This window comes from Nicotiana tabacum, chromosome 3 (genome assembly GCF_000715075.1).
Source record: "Nicotiana tabacum cultivar K326 chromosome 3, ASM71507v2, whole genome shotgun sequence".
NCBI lineage: Eukaryota > Viridiplantae > Streptophyta > Magnoliopsida > Solanales > Solanaceae > Nicotiana > Nicotiana tabacum.
Window position 1 is genome coordinate 149519128 of NC_134082.1, and position 16310 is coordinate 149535437.

Below are 16310 nucleotides of genomic sequence, written 5' to 3' on the forward strand. Positions count from 1 at the left end.
CTGGTTATTTCTGTATCTCTTTTTCGTTGTATATATATATATGTATATGAACCGCATATGTCTATTTGGAGTCTGGTCCTAGCCTTGTCACTACTTCGCCGAGGTTAGGCTGGACACTTGCCAGCACATGGGGTTGTGCTGATACTACACTCTGTGCTCTTTTGCGCAGATCCAGGTCTTGGACAGCAGCAGTAGCGCGGGGTCAGCCTTCAGTCCAGTGAGACACCGAGATAGCCTTGCAGGCGTCCGCAGGCCCGACGTCTCCTCTATCTTTTATTCCAGTATGTTATCTCTTGTATTTCGAGACAAACATCTTATATATTTTTTTCTTTCAAACTGTTGTATTTAGTACTCTTAGAAGTTCGTGAGTAATGTGACACCAATTCTTGGGTAAAGGCATATGTTGATTCTCGCATTATGGTTTCGTATTCTTTAATTTAAGTCTTCCACATAATCATTTAAATTCCGTTGCTTTCATGTTATCACTGATAATTGTTAAAAGAAGAAATTGTTAATGAAGTAAGCAGTTAAGGATTGGCTTGCCTAGCTCGCATTAGTAGGCGCCATCACGACTCCCGAGGGTAGGAAATCCGGGTCGTGACATCTTTATTTCCCTTTCTGTGTTTCTTTTTTCTTTACTTTTAATTTAAATCCTAACCTAATTATTAAAAACCTAGATTAGGTCCTAAATCAAAATTTTATTTGTGAAATAAATCTAATTAACTATTTCTAACATTTGAACAATTAATTTAGCTTAAATAATAACGAAAGGAAATTATTAGTTTAAAACTAAAAATTACAAATGTAAAAGTGACCAATATTTTTGTGATTTTTATTCAATAATGTAATTAATAAACAACTTAAATCCTAAAAATGCAAATAAAAATCAAAATGCAATGCATGAAATTTTTGTAGTATTTTCTTATAATTTTAAAAATATTAAATATGTAACTAAATGCAAACAACAATTAACAAGAAATTCCTAAAAAATTCTATAAAAATAAAAATAATTAAAACAAATCTATTTTTTGTGAATTTATAGGAGTATTTTTACCGGGCAAAAATCACGTGGTTACACTAACTATCCTCTGTTATAACTCTCGAAGATATTGATAAGATTTTCCCACATAATATCTCTTGCACGAAGATTAGTACCAGCATATACAGTGCTTGACAACCAAGAAAAGCGAAGGACAGTACCTCTATCATTGCATGTATCTCTTGAACTCTCTCCTCGTTTATGCTTTCTTCAATAATCCATTTGAAAGGGTTTTCGATTTTTAGAGAGTGATAGAATAGTGAAATAAATATTTTTTGCAAATATTTTTCGATAAAATATTTTTCTTCAAACAAAATACATTCTAGAAGAGAGTAAGGACTTTTTAAACCTATATCAATGCTTGTTATAGAAAAATGTCATTTTAGAAATAGACGCAAAATTTATGAATAATTCTTTAAAAATGTTTATTTATACTTTAAACATATTTCAAATTATAATAAGATAAAAGTTTCATTGATACCTATCAAAATTTAAAAAAATCCTTATATAAAATAAAGAATGAAAAGATTGAAACTTAAATATAATTTTGATACACATATATTAAGTAACAATTATAAACAAAGGTATATTTTACAACAACTTTGAATTCAGATTGCTTTGTTTTTCAAATGCAAATTATTTTGAAGAATTTTCTCAAGGGTAGGGGAAGCCAACACATTTTTTTGGGTGATGAAATATAGTTAGATGCTTCGATTTGACCGAAGTCATTAAAAGGGGTGGGGACAAACATAAGGGGAGAATTAACTACCCTGTCTGTCTGAACAATACTTCTCTTCTCCAAAAGTCCAACGCTCTAAATTCAACTAACCACTCAACTCAACACTTCAACTTCCCCCATTTCCCAAATGTGAAGTCTTTCACTTTCTCTCTTACTAAAACCCTACCCACCCATATCCGCAATGCCCAACTTCACACTGAAATCATTCTAGGTTTTGCTAAAAGAGAGAATAAGTGATGGGTGTTAAGCTTCTGATGCATTTACAGTTCCCTTTACTTCTATTTTCTTGTTTTCTGCTTCAGCTCTCTGCTTCCACTTCTGTAAGTAATAACCCACATATTTATTTCCTTTTATATTGCAAAATATTCCTGTAGATTATTTTAAGTTCAAGAAAAGGGTATCTGAATTTGTTATTGGAATTCATGTAGCTAGTAATGTGAATTTGGAGCAAGTTTTGATTTTTTTTTTTTTTAAATTCGCAGGTCTCTAATAAGACAGTTGATGCACAAGCAGCTCCTTCTGAGAATCAAAGTCATGATGATGGTAATCATTTTGATTTAATTTGCGACTATTATTCTCCAGTCATTTTATTTGGAACTAACAGATTGGCTGTTGCTAATATGATTAGGCTCTGACTTCTTTCAGAATTTATAATTGAGTTAAATCTATAATTATAGATATACTTTTTATAATCTTTCCTTATATATGACTTTAGGCATCCCGTCCATAAAATATTACTTGTCCCCAACACTAAAGTACCGGGCTTTTAAGGGGACTAGTCTGCTTTATCTACTCCACTAGTAAAACTGAAGTTTACACAATGTCATCATCAAACCAAAGCTGAGCTCGAGTCACACAATTCATAACACAGAGGCCAAATAACAGCTTCCATCTATCAGATTCACAGGACATATGGGTGGAGGCAGGGGAAATAACTGAACTTATAGTTGTTGTAATTGTCAATGGCCAGGTGGAGCACAGTTCTTAGGCTTTCTTAAGCTTAGTTTGAGATGGCAGTGTTAGCCAATTCTGCTTAATGTTTCAGTCTCCGGATCTTGGAAACCTTATCCCAAATGAATTCTTTGAGGCTGATATGCTAGCACAATCATATAAATCAAGCACAATTCGTTTGGCTGTCCATTCACTGTCAAAGCATAGTGGCTCCCGTATCTAAGTACGAAGGTACAGACACTTCCAGAGTGAAAATTCATCTTTAGTTGTGGTATTAGATATAAACAAGTTAATAATACCCAAGTTTCATGGTCCATCATGAGTTTAAGATCTAATGCCTTTTGAACATCTCTTTTGGCTTCTGTTTGCTTGCAAAAATAAGCTTCTTTTTTAAGCACCCAAGTGTATGGCCTAATAGTTTATGAAGTGGTTTTGAGAACCTAAGGTCTCAGGTTCAAATTCAGTGGAGACAAAAACACTAGGTGATTTTTTTCCATTTGTCCAAGCTTTGGTGGACAGAGTTACCTGTTACCCGTTGCTGATGGGAGATCTCAGGTATTTGTCACGACCCTAAACCCGAACCCGATCGTGATGGCGCCTCTCGTGAAGACAAGGCCAGCCGACACATTTCCAATCCAGTTTTAAGCAATTTAACAATAGGCATTTAGTCTTAAACATGCTATAAATCCAAAAGTAAGCAGTGACAATACAAACAATTTGCGGAATACAACCCAACACAGCCCGATACCGTGGTGTCACTAGTCATGAGCATCTAAAAATCCGGAATAAGACAGGAAAGTCTACAGAGTTCAATACAAATCTAAAACAAAGAGAAATAAGATAAGGGAAGAAGCTCTGTGCCGCGAACGCCGACAGCTACCTAAAGAATCTTCGGATCTGCCCGAGCTGGAAAGATCAACACTCGCTAGCGGGATCAACAACGCCTGAATCTGCACACGGGGTTATCTCGTGGCATCATCACTAGGCCCTCGGCCTCATATCAACAAGCCACCTCGTGGCGTACATATCTCAGGCCCTCGGCCTCATAATCATAATCAGTGTTTCCTCACAACATAGGCCCTCGGCCCTACTCAGTTAGAATCTCACAGCCACTCGGGCAACAGTAAAATATAGTGCTCAGCCCAAAATATCATTTAAAATGTCATTTAAGTGTTAAAGCAGAGTAAACATGGTTGAGTTATGAAAAACAGTAGAATATAGCATGACTGAGTTCAAGTATAAAGTCAAAACAATGAGGAAATATCAATAAAAATCCCCTAAGGGTTCAAATAGTTGGCACGAATCCCAAATATGACATTCAGCCCAAAACATGATGATAGCAAATAGTTTTCAGTCAAATAAGCGGTAAAACAATCATTCGAGACGGACTAAGTCACAATTCCCAACAGTGCACGACCCCACGCTCGTCATCTAGCGTGTGCGTCACCTCAATATAGCACAACGATGTGCAATCTTGGGTTTCATACCCTCGGGACATCATTTACAATCATTACTCACCTCAATCCGGTCCAAACTCAAGCCCGCAACGCCTTTGCCCCTCGAATCGGCCTCCACTCGCGTCGAATCTATCCAAAATCAGAATCACGGCGTCAAAATATGCTAAGGGGACGAAGCCCAAGCGAAAATAATCAATATACAACACAAATCCCGAAATTACCAAAACCTAACCCCCGGGCCCACGTCTCGGAATTCGATAAAATTCACATCAATAGATTCCTCATCTCCCCACGAGTTCACACATGTCAAAAGTACCAAAATCCGACCACAAATGGTCCCTCGAATCCTCAAGTTTAGGTCTCCAATACCAAGCCCTAGTTTCCCCAATTTTAACCCTTAAATTCCATTAATTATAGCTCTAATCCGTGAAATAATACCATGAGAACGAGTTTTAGGTCCAAAATCCTTACCTCAATGAAGTTCCCTTGAAATCCTTCTTCAAAATCGTCCAAAAAGCTCCAAAGCCGACTTAAAAATGGTGGAATAGCTTAAAAAGTCGCGAAGGAAACAATTTATACATTCTGACCCAGGCATTTTCGCATCTGCGGTACCGCTTTTGCGGTCAAGGCCACCGCATCTGCGGTCCTCACTTAAGTCCCAGCTTTCCGCATCTGCGATCCACTATTCGCACCTGCGCCATCGCAAGTGCGGTTCTCCAATCGCTTCTGCGGTTTCTGACTCCCTAGCTCCTTTCCGCTTCTGCGGCCCCGTTCATCGCATCTGCGACATCGCACCTGCGGTCCCCAATCCGCAGGTGCGGAAATACCAGAAGCAGAAAATCTGCAGCTTCATCAAAATCTCAAACTCTCCGTCAACCATCCGAAATCACCCCGAGGCCCCCCGGGACCTCAACCAAAAGAACCAACATATCGCAAAACCTTATTCAAACTTATACAAATCTTCAAAACACCTCAAACAACATCAGATCAACCAACACTCATCAGATTCAAGTCTAAGTTCCCAAAATCTTCCGAATTCCGCTTTTAATCAAAAACCCAACCAAACTACGTCTGAATGACCTGAAATTTTGCACACACATTCCAAATGACACAACGAACTACTGCAACTCTTGGAATTCCATTTTGACCCCTATATCAAAATCTCACCTATCAACCGGAAAACGCCAAAAATTCAATTTCGCCAATTCAAGCCTAAATCTACTCCGGACCTCCAAAACACATTCCGATCACGCTCCTAAGTCCCAAATCACCTCCCGAAGCTATCTGAATCACCGGAACTCACATCCGAGCCCTCTAACATTTAAGTCAACATCCGGTTGACTTTTCCAACTTAAGCTTCCTCAAAAAAGATTAAGTGTCTCAAACCTTACCAAATCCTTTCCGAACCCGAGCCAACCAACCCGATCACATATATAACCGATAGACAAAGCAATAAGAAGCAGAAATGGGGGAAACGGAGCGGTAACTCATGAGACGACTGACCGGGTCGTCACAGTATCCCATAGAATTAGTCGAGTTGCGTGTAAGCTGGCCCAGACACCATGGTTATAAAAAAAAAAGCTTCTTTCATGTAAATATTAGTCACGTTTTTGAATTTGATTTGCAGTACTTTTTTCTGCTTGTTTTACCATTTACCCCATCCCTTGTCCCAGAAAAGTGGGCAGAGATAGAAGAATGTTATCGTGGGAAAGCAACATAGGAGCTTTTCACTCAATAGAATTTCCAAAAATTAGAAGAAGCCGTTGAGTCAGTTGGTAGTACCTTGTTCTAGTTCTAGTTCAATTTAAGGAAAGAGGGAAGAGACAAAATACACTAGGTAATTTCTTCTCATCTACCTAAGTTTTGGTGGGCAGAGTTACGCGGTACCTGTACTAGTGAGAGGTAGATTGCACGCTAGCTAGCCTGGACACCACTGTTATAAAAAAAATTAAAAAAAGAGCAAAAGAAAGTTAAGTAGGAAAAATGTATGAGTGACTATCTAGGGGAAAGTCTGGATAAGTTTTGAGTATTATTTTTCCGCTCGCTAATAAATAAAAAAAAGTTTTAGTATTATTTTTTTCTTTCTAGATAAATCAAGAAGTTAGAATAAGTATAATTATAGCACTAGTGTAACTGAAACTTATTTTGATCTGTCAAAATGATTTTTCTTAGTGTAATTTGTGATTTTTAACTACTCTAGTTATTATGTCTCATCTGTTTGACACTATTGTCTACTGTTTTGCAAGCAGAAAGATGTGATCCTGGTTGGTTTAGCAGCCCAAATGGGAAAAAGTGTTTCAAATATAATGCAACCTCTTTGCAATGGGATGAATCAGAGATTTACTGCAACGGTTTTGGAGGAAACCTTGCTGCCATAACATCTTCAGAAGAACTGAACTTTGTCCAAAAGCTCTGTGGCAATGATAGTAACGGATGCTGGGTTGGTGGAAAGAGCATTAATACTACTGCTGGTTTTGGTTGGAAATGGTCTGACAATGAAGCTAGCTGGAATGAGAGTCTTGATCTTAAGTCAACTTTTAACTCAAGTTGCAAAAATTTCTCATGCTATGGCTTTAAGTCAGTGGATTTGTGTACATCGATAACCAATGGCAGTACACCCCTTATAGCTGAGAGATGCAATACAACTCATGCTTCTTTATGCATGCTTGATGCTGGTAAGTGATTGCAGAACAACTTATTTCTAATTGCTTTTCTTCACCAAGTGTAATTTTGAAAAGTGGGAGCAAACTCTTTTCCTAATATAATATGGTGATGATATGTGACTAACAACTCTGTAGTTCCCTTTTAATTTTTCCATAAGCAGTACATTTTAGATAACAGTAATCCAATCTACGTGCCTTAATTAGATATTGAATAATCTTCTTATGTTTTTGATACATTAGGGAGCAAGTGTCGCCATATGCGCTGCCACAGGGAATATCTCATAATCCTTGCAGTTGTGAGTGGGTTGATTCTTTGCACTACTTTGGCTGTTGTGATATGGCTTCTTGTTTATAGGCGAAGTAAAAGACGGAGAAGATCTCGTGCATCATTAGCATTAGTTCCGCCATCTTGGAAAATCTTCAATCGTGACGAAGTAAAGTCCATGACAAAGAATTTCAGTGAAGTAAATCGTCTCCTTGGGGATGCCAAAACAGGTGGTACCTATAGTGGGCTTTTACCTGACGGTTCAAGGGTGGCTGTGAAAAGATTGAAGAGGTCTGGCTTTCAGAGGAAGAAGGAGTTCTACTCTGAGATTGGAAGGGTTGCAAGACTTCATCATCCAAATCTGGTCTCCATCAAAGGATGTTGTTATCATCATGGTGACCGCTATATCCTGTACGAGTTTATTATCAATGGACCCCTGGATAGGTGGCTACACCATATTCCTAGAGGAGGTAGGAGTTTGGACTGGAGCATGAGAATGAAAGTCGCCACCACCCTTGCTCAAGGAATTGCGTAAGTAGCGTTAATATTATCTTCATCTCCATTGTAGATTAGGAATAAATATTTTAATTTATCCTTGAGATGGATTATTTTAGTTAGAAATGTGCGTTTATTCTTTAAATCTTGTCATACATCCCTTTTTTGGACACGAGTATGAACTCATATATACATGTTTGGCTTCATGTCAATTGGAGGATGTTATCGGGAAGTGATACAAGGGTAAATATAGATGGTTCGAATACATGATTTATACAATTGAAAAAAGAAAAAGAAGAAGAATGCATGATCTCTCTTGCAATATTTCCCTTCTTACTCCTTTGACATGGAAATGCTGGTGAATAAAATTTCCAGAGGCTTATGAGACCACTCACCGCCCAATCCCCAACAAGAAATATGTATGGAAGAATTTTTGGAAGGTACAAGAGGAAGCCTATATATTAATTCCAATTATTCATGATGATATAAGATAGACCAATCCACGGGCTTATCTAGCATCATCAGATTTAATTAATATGATGAATAATGTATGGTCCCTGGTGGTTTAACTTTTCATGGACTTCTTTGATCAGATTGTATTACTTTCCATAATTTATTTGGTATAAATTGAAAAATATAGGTCACTTGAGTAAGCTAGGCTCTACTTCCTCAGGGAAGGGGTAAGGTCTGCGTATACACTACCCTCCCCGGACCCCACATGTGGGATTATATTGGTTATGTTGTTGTTGCTGTTGTTGTGCTTGAGTAAGCTGGGGTCATTTCGTACTTTTAGAAATCTAGAAAGTTTGCAAGTAGGTCTTTGTAATTCTTTTATGCTAAAAAGAATTCAAACAGAAACGAGATAGAAGAGATAAAATACTTAAGGAAATGGATGCCAGTGACATCTCAGTTATAAACAAAACCTTCAAATTATATAGGATAGTTACATATTACTGTTCTTTTGTGTTCATGTGTTTCCGTTTTGAGTGTCTTACATTGTTCTCGGGAGGATGTATACAGAAAGCAAAGAAGTCATTCTAAGTACAAAGTAAAGAAGTTGTGCATATCTACGAGTTATATGGAGGTCGCTGTCATACGCAAATCAACCACGATGCCTAGTTCTGGCTATCGATGGATAAGGTACCTTAAAACCAGTCACGTCTATGGTATATTTGTTAAAAACGAAAAATAGAGAAAGATGATGCAGGGTCTATTACTAAATTATGTTATTCTCTATTACTAAATTATGTTACTATCTATTACTACTAAATTAGTTTATTACCTAATTAATTTCTGAATTGAGGGATCTAGCTGGCTAAGGTGAGAATGACTGGTCTGGTTGTGTTGTTGTATGGAGGTAGTTGTTGAAAACTCTCGGTTTTGTCATACTGTTTCAGCTAGTGCACAAGAGATGCTGACTCAAGAGCATGGCATTATTTGCTTGCAAACCTCTGTAATGGCAATTCTTTGCTTGTACATAGTTTTGTGCTTATTTCATCAAATTTGACAGGTTTCTTCATGACAAAGTGAAGCCACAAGTTGTGCATAGGGATATTCGTGCAAGCAATGTACTTCTTGACGAAGATTTTGGCGCACATCTAATGGGAGTTGGTCTGTCTAAGTTTGTACCGTGGGAAGTTATGCATGAGAGGAGAGTCATGGCAGGTGGTACTCATGGGTATCTTGCTCCGGAGTTTGTTTACAGAAATGAGCTTACTACAAAGAGTGACGTGTATAGCTTTGGAGTTCTCCTGCTTGAAATTATGAGCGGTCGGAGACCAGCACAAGCAGTTGATTCTGTTGGTTGGCAGAGTATATTTGAATGGGCCACGCCTCTGGTGCAGGCTCATCGCTATGTAGAGCTCTTGGATCCTGTCATATCATCTTCTTCCTCTTCTCATATTCCTGAAGTTGGAGTTATCCAAAAGGTTGTTGACCTTGTTTATTCTTGTACACAACATGTGCCGTCAATGCGTCCTAGGATGTCCCACGTTGTCCACCAGCTGCAACAATTAGCTCAACCTCCTAGTGTAAAGTAAGTGGAGAAGAATTACAGATCTGCAGTTCTTTTAACAGAAACTAGTTACACGATGTTTCTAACCTATTTGCAAGGGCCACAACTGTTTTAGGATTTTATTGTCACCTTGCTGATGGACATGCAATGCCTTGAAACAGTCCATAATGGTTAAAATGTAGCTACAGTTACTAATCTGTACGTGTAAGACCAGTTGATTTTCACTTGATATCACCAAAGCCAGCATGCATTTCATCTTGTGGGTGCTTTATATTATATAATTTAGTACCACTATCGTCAAAGTTCATTTCTAATTTCCTGTGTTAAATTGTCATTATGCGTAACAACCTATTCAAGATATGTCCACGGATTCTTTTTGAAATATTGTCAAAAGAATTCCAGAAACATGTTTGTTCCAAAAACATGTTTGTTTAAATTCTTTCAAGAAACTTCTGCAAAAAAAGGTTCGTGAAGAAGTGTTTTGATGGTTTGTAAATAGTTCTTCCATTTACAAAACACACACAACTTAAAAAAAAAAAACACTTTTCGAACATGCTTTCTTTTTGCACAAGTTGTCTTCTCATTTTTCAAAAGTTAAAAGGATTTAAAGCAACTTAGGCTAAACTTGGTCGGACGGTAGATATCTGTTCTGCAAGGATGTCGCTTCAAAAATTTCAAAGAGATTATTGCTTTTGTATATTCGCTCGTTTATTCGAATCATGCTCAAGCAAGAGTTTGATCAAACGTCGGTTCACTATGAACAGGCGAAATTGCTATTTGCAAATATACATTTTCATTATTGCAACTACAGAAGTTTGAATCGATGTATATACATAATATGATTACGAATGGAAAACTAGATTGCATTGCAGAATGCCGGTAATTACAAGAGGGTCTCCAAAAATGTAAGTACTGCCATTCCAGCTGCCCAAATATCATCATCTAATACATGCTCCGCAGGAGAATGGCTGATGCCTCCACGACAACGCACAAATAGCATTCCCACCTATCGAAAAATAGTGAATCTTTAATACAAACAAGAAAGAAAATCACGTTCATAGTGTCAATGAAGTGGGTAAAACCATGGGAGACATAGGCATTCCTATTTGCCTAAGTGGATAGAGCTACCTAGTACCTGTACTCTAAGAGGTAGCAAGTGCTTGGTGAAATATTCGAGTCTCGCAAGTGGCCCTTACACCACCATTATCAAAAGAAAGAAAGAAAATCACGTCCAAGTCGAAAAATACAAGGTTTTGAGTATAGCTCACCTTGGTTAGATGAGACATGGCCATTGCATCATGACCTGCTCCACTCATCAGTACTGGAACATCACCTGGATCCTCACCAGTAATTCTCTTCAAAGCAGCATGAGATGCAGATTTCAGCTCTGTGCTTAGGCCAGGATCGCAAACGACAGCATTTGCATCATGCTAAACCAATAAGAGAAGTGTTAGTCATAGAATATGCAGCAGGTAATGCCACAAATAATTAGGTATCTCTCACCTTTCGCTCAACGTTACAAAAGACGGAACGTCGATCACACATATGATAAAGTTTATTGGAGAATTCGTAAATTATAGCTTCTCGTCCCGTGTCATCCATTGCACGTACATCTACAGTGAATGTCACCTGTGAAAAATGCATATATATAGTAATAAGCATCCCAGAGATTCTTTCCCTGAATATTGGATGACGAACAATGAAACGGTATGTGAGTTGTACGCCAGAAGTTTTAAGGAGTGCTTGCCTGGCCTGGAATGACATTACTTGCACTTGGCCAACTTGATATCTCTCCAACAGTACAGACCAGAGATCCTGCAAGAGATTCCACTGTTGAAGAAGCGCATTGACCATCATAGGACAGATAATAGTCAGGTTGTTTACAAAGGCTTTCCAGAAATACAATTAGTTCAGCAGCTGCAACCATAGGATCCTGTCGCATATTCATAGGCACTGTTCCTGCATGTCCTTGTGTGCCTCTCACTGTCACCTGCAGTGCTTAATTCAAAGGTCTGGTCAAGCTAGCATTACTTCAACCAAAATTATATGGGACAATATATACCAAAAGGAGATGAGTGGTAGCAACTAGAAGTGAGTCAAGCTGTAGATTGTGCATAGAACAGATTTCCCGGACAAATCATTTTCTCACATACTTTAAGTACTTTTCCCCTTTGTAATATCATATCATCACAAAGATCAGAACTGCCTTTTACTTAACAAAACTAGATAGACTGAATAGATATAACAGCCAATCAGACATTCTTATTTCTTCATTGCACGTTATATACCAGAAGGGATGACATAACATGATCCAACATCTTACAAGGAGGGATGAAACAAACCGTGGAAATCAAAAACTAGAAAAAGGTGGTTTCGCTACAGGAAAGGAAAAAATGGAGTTGAACATGGACGATAAGTTTTTAGTTAGAATAAAAGCGGATGACAGCCAAGAGGCGGTAGGATAAGAATACACACCTTCAACCTTGTCTGCCCTGCAATGCCTTTTACTAAACCAAGAGGGAGACCAACATTCTCCAGTACGGGTCCTTGTTCAATGTGAACCTGCGAAAGACCATTTGAATAAGATCCACCATCAGCAACTATATTACCAGAGATCTTATGAAGTAGTTTGTAATTTCAATATGGCATATTGAAAACTTTTATTGACCTCAACATAGCCCCAAACTGATTCTGGTTCATATTTGAGCTGCAAAAGGTTTTCTTCTGTAGTTTCTATAGAACTTGCTCTGAGAGCACCTTGCACTGTCAGACCACTGAAAACAGTTGCACATTAATGTTTGAGAAAAAAAAGCCATACAAACAAAGACAAGCTTTTAGGTTAGCCATACAAACTTCTTATCATGTATTTGCAATGCTGAAACTGGCAATAAGCCAGCAATAGCTGCACTTCCTAAGAAGGTCGACTGGAACCTCACTCCCTCCTCATCACTAAATGCAATTACCTGCAAAACAGTACATAAGATATTTGCAAAGCAGGAGAAACTAAAATAATATTTGATATGATATTAACTGAAAATAAAAGTTGTAAAATAGAAAGAATACAAAAGAGAAGTCAGATTGGCAGCAACAACACATTAGGCAACTAGCACTATTATTAGTGCTGTAACACTTTCTACAACTGCTCAAGGATGTAAACGCAAAATTTTGACTGTCCAAGGATATAATGTTCAAAGAGGGGAAAATATACTTTTTGAGCTATGGTTAGAGGGCCAAGAGAGGAAAATTACACAGCTCGGTAGTGAGTTCACACACTTAAAAGATGAAAGACAAGGAGATAAGGACTTTCCCAAAGAAGAAGAAAGATGCAATAAGAAGGAGAAGGAAAACCAGGGAACGCTAAACTTAACAAATACTCTCACACTCTTACAGATGGATTTGAACTTGTCCTCTTGAAGTTTAGTACTATACATCAGCAAGCATCACTCAGAAGTTATGAAAACTACTACACGCTATGACAGGAACTTTGGCTAGTACAGAGTCTACAGACATATTCAGCAAAGCAGATTCCATTAGTAGGGAAAGACAGAGAGCTAACAAGTATTAACCAATTTTCCACTTCAAGGCATCATATGCAATTCGCATCTTTCGCGACCACAAACATTAGCTTGCAACTTAGCAACCACAAACATTAGCTTCCAAGCGTTTTAAATGTAAACCTCAAAGACAGATTGACAGAATCTGAAACATAGCAGTTGAAACCAGAACAAAGCCCAAACCTCAAAGATCATTTGTGGGAAATCTTATGGCTAGCAACTCACAACTAGTACTTGAACTATAGGATCCTCATCAATCTAGCAACTGAAATGTGATAGTTACGTTAAAGAAAAAATTACTTTCTGTAATTCAGATTGAGCACTTCCCCTAACAGTTGTCTTTAGGAAATGAGAGGTCAAAAATAACGTTGCAGTCCCCCCCTTGGATATAGCTGATAACTTTTAAAAAATGCATTTGATATACCCTTGCGGTTACAACAAAGAATAACAGAACAGAAAACAGAAAAGATGATAATATTCCAGGGTAACATGTTTACTGATATTTTTGTGTCTCACCTCAACCGGCCGCCTGAGTTTATCCAACCTCCCAGTGGCATTCAATGCCTTCAACGCAGATATTGCACATACTATGCCCAATGAGCCATCAAAGTATCCAGCATCGATAACTGTATCCTGTTGCAACACAAAACATTCAATTTCAGGTTCTTATGCAACATCTTAAACTAGTGATGCTGGGAAGTAAAACAAATACACTAAAAGAAATGATGTAAGGAAATCAATGGTTCACCAAATGAGAGCCAATTAACAAAGCTTTTTCACTTGGATTAATCCCTTCAGCCCGACCATGGACATTGCCCATTTGGTCCACCCACCTGGAATCAGGAGTTCTCTCAATTAAGCTTTCTGAAGCATTAAAATACAATATGATAAGTTGAAAACTTACGTCTTCAAGCCCGCATCTTCCATCCATGCACGAAGAAGATTTCCTGCTCTGATCGATCCTGGGCTCTGGAATGTCCTTTCAAGGTAGTCACTCGCATCACTTACCTGCCACACAACACAAAACTTGTTACTTCAACTCATCCACTGACGAAAAGTTGGATAAGAGATATATAGCAGCCGTGAAATGGACTAACAGATTTTTAAAATTTGAAAACTTTCATTGGTACATATTGTATTGTATGTATTCCAAGAAAAAGAAAACTCTGGCAAGACACAAGAAAAAAACATTCCTCACAGGAAATTTGACTTCCACTAGTAATGATATAAATAGTTTGCCTTGCTTTAGTTAATACCTTTCCAAGCTCATTAAGTCTTGCAACAGCTTCCTCCTTGAGGATTTCAGGAAACAGATCATACTTCATGCCTTCTATATTTTCACCTAATGGCCACAAAAGAGCACCACATTATTACAACTTTGAAGTTGTTTATTATAAAAAGAGCAATTTTTGCTTTTTTTATATTAAAAAAAAACGAATCTTGCCCTATCAGATTGAAAGGAAACAGTTCTGCATTATGATAAATACAACTTTTTGGATTTGGAAAGAACCAATTTTTAGAGATATTCAATATTACGATTTAGAAAAGATGACTTTTTTTTTTTACAGAAATGACTATTCATGGAGACAGATGCAGAGAGTTATTAACCTGGAAAATAATCAAACTAATAAAAGAAACAGAATCATACTTTTGTACTCTGTCTGATGTTATGATTCGAGACGTAATGAATTGAAGAGGGGCACGAATATACAAACATGAAGATATAGGGACTAATTTTTCCAGTAGCTAGAGAACCATGACTTATACTCTATTAGATAAAATTAATTGCTAAGCCTGAAACTAAAATGTAAAACAACCCAATATAGTTTCTTCAGATGATAAGGACAACTGTCTAAGCAAAACGGTCCCCAAAAACTTGCAAAAGCATCATGAGAAAAAGGACTAAGATACGCATTAAAAGAATGAGGAATATTTGAAGAATAAACAAAAAGGTCACAACTTTTTATCATCCCATTAACAAATCATTCCCAAATATCCTATATCTAAATTACCAACAACGTCGTCAACAACAAAACCAAATAAAAGGACCTTAACCATACATTTCGAGCTTCAGATATTGAAGGGTTCATTTATAATCCAAAATGGTCTAAAAACGACAACTTGTCATGTACAAAAAGAAAAAACACAAATAAATGAATACTCGAAATTACCAAAGAATGTGTTAGCAGAAGTAGCCATGGTGAAAGAAGGATAAAGAACCAGAAAGAAACATAAGATCGAAACGAAGTTCTTCGTCATTGCATGGGAAATTGGAAATGACGTTTGGATGGTTGGATTAGAAGAGTGAAGAGAAGGAGCCGCCATGGCTACTTGCTGCAAGCTTATGGAGGAAACAACAAAAGCAAGCAAACAAGGCCACGGCTCTCTCTCTCTCTCAAAATGAGAAAGATAAGTGACTTTTAGATTATAGGAATCCACTACACACCACTACTCCTATAATAATATACATACACCCACCTCGTTATTTGTTCTCAGCTAATACTCGTGGCTCGTGACTCCTGAAGGCTCTACCTGTTTTTTTCTTTTTTCGGGTTTATGGGTCCCAAAATGGTCTCGGACCCAAAGCAAGATGCTGTGGGTTCCACCAAATATTTATTCTTGTATAAATAAATTCATTTCTTTTATAGTAATTCTATTTTATTCCTCCCTTTTTCGTCATTTCTCTTTTCTTTTTCTGGAGTCCAGTGTTCAGCACTATATTACCAAACACGGATCCAAAATGTAAAATTTATGGGTTCAATTTTAAATTTGTTAATATTGAATTTATTAAATTCTTAAAGTTATGGTTCGTATCTATTATTTTTATAATTTTAATAAATTTTTATTTCGCATCAAAAGTTATGAGTTCAATTGAACCCGGTTATACTGTACTACATCCGCCACTTATGTTACTTCCTCTATTTCAGTTTAAATGACCTATTTTTCTTATTAATTCGTTTAAAAGAGAATGACATATTTTTATATTTAGATAGTATAATTTAACTTTAAATTTTTTATTTTACTCATTTTACTTTTAATGAAGAGCTATAATAGCCAGTGGCGGATGTAGTGTAGTCTTAACGGGTTCAACTGAACCCATAACTTTTGATGTGGAGTAAAATTTAATGTAAAA

At 37.2% G+C, this 16310-nt stretch overlaps 2 protein-coding genes across 3 annotated transcripts; one reads left to right on the forward strand and one right to left on the reverse strand.

Moving 5' to 3' along the window:
- The first annotated feature begins 1777 nt into the window (after window positions 1-1777).
- LOC107762487 (C-type lectin receptor-like tyrosine-protein kinase At1g52310) lies at window positions 1778-9878 on the forward strand. 2 transcript variants are annotated; one of them, XM_075250052.1, is made up of 5 exons: window positions 1778-2098; window positions 2261-2321; window positions 6433-6861; window positions 7090-7645; window positions 9120-9878. In XM_075250052.1, exons 1-5 carry the CDS (start codon window positions 2015-2017, stop codon window positions 9646-9648), a joined length of 1659 nt encoding a protein of 552 aa, XP_075106153.1. In that variant the 5' UTR covers window positions 1778-2014; the 3' UTR covers window positions 9649-9878. The 2 variants fall into 2 exon arrangements, with proteins under 2 accessions (XP_075106153.1, XP_075106154.1); XM_075250053.1 differs by having other exon boundaries at window positions 6436-6861.
- A 521-nt stretch (window positions 9879-10399) lies between these two features.
- LOC107762499 (allantoate deiminase 2) lies at window positions 10400-15672 on the reverse strand. The gene is made up of 12 exons (XM_016580862.2): window positions 15349-15672; window positions 14434-14519; window positions 14082-14185; window positions 13926-14010; window positions 13694-13810; window positions 12477-12586; window positions 12292-12397; window positions 12099-12185; window positions 11371-11613; window positions 11127-11252; window positions 10892-11053; window positions 10400-10629 (listed from the first exon to the last, which is right to left on the reverse strand). The coding sequence occupies exons 1-12, from the start codon at window positions 15500-15502 to the stop codon at window positions 10507-10509; spliced, it is 1503 nt and encodes a 500-aa protein (XP_016436348.2). The 5' UTR covers window positions 15503-15672; the 3' UTR covers window positions 10400-10506.
- Between the last annotated feature and the right edge of the window lie 638 nt (window positions 15673-16310).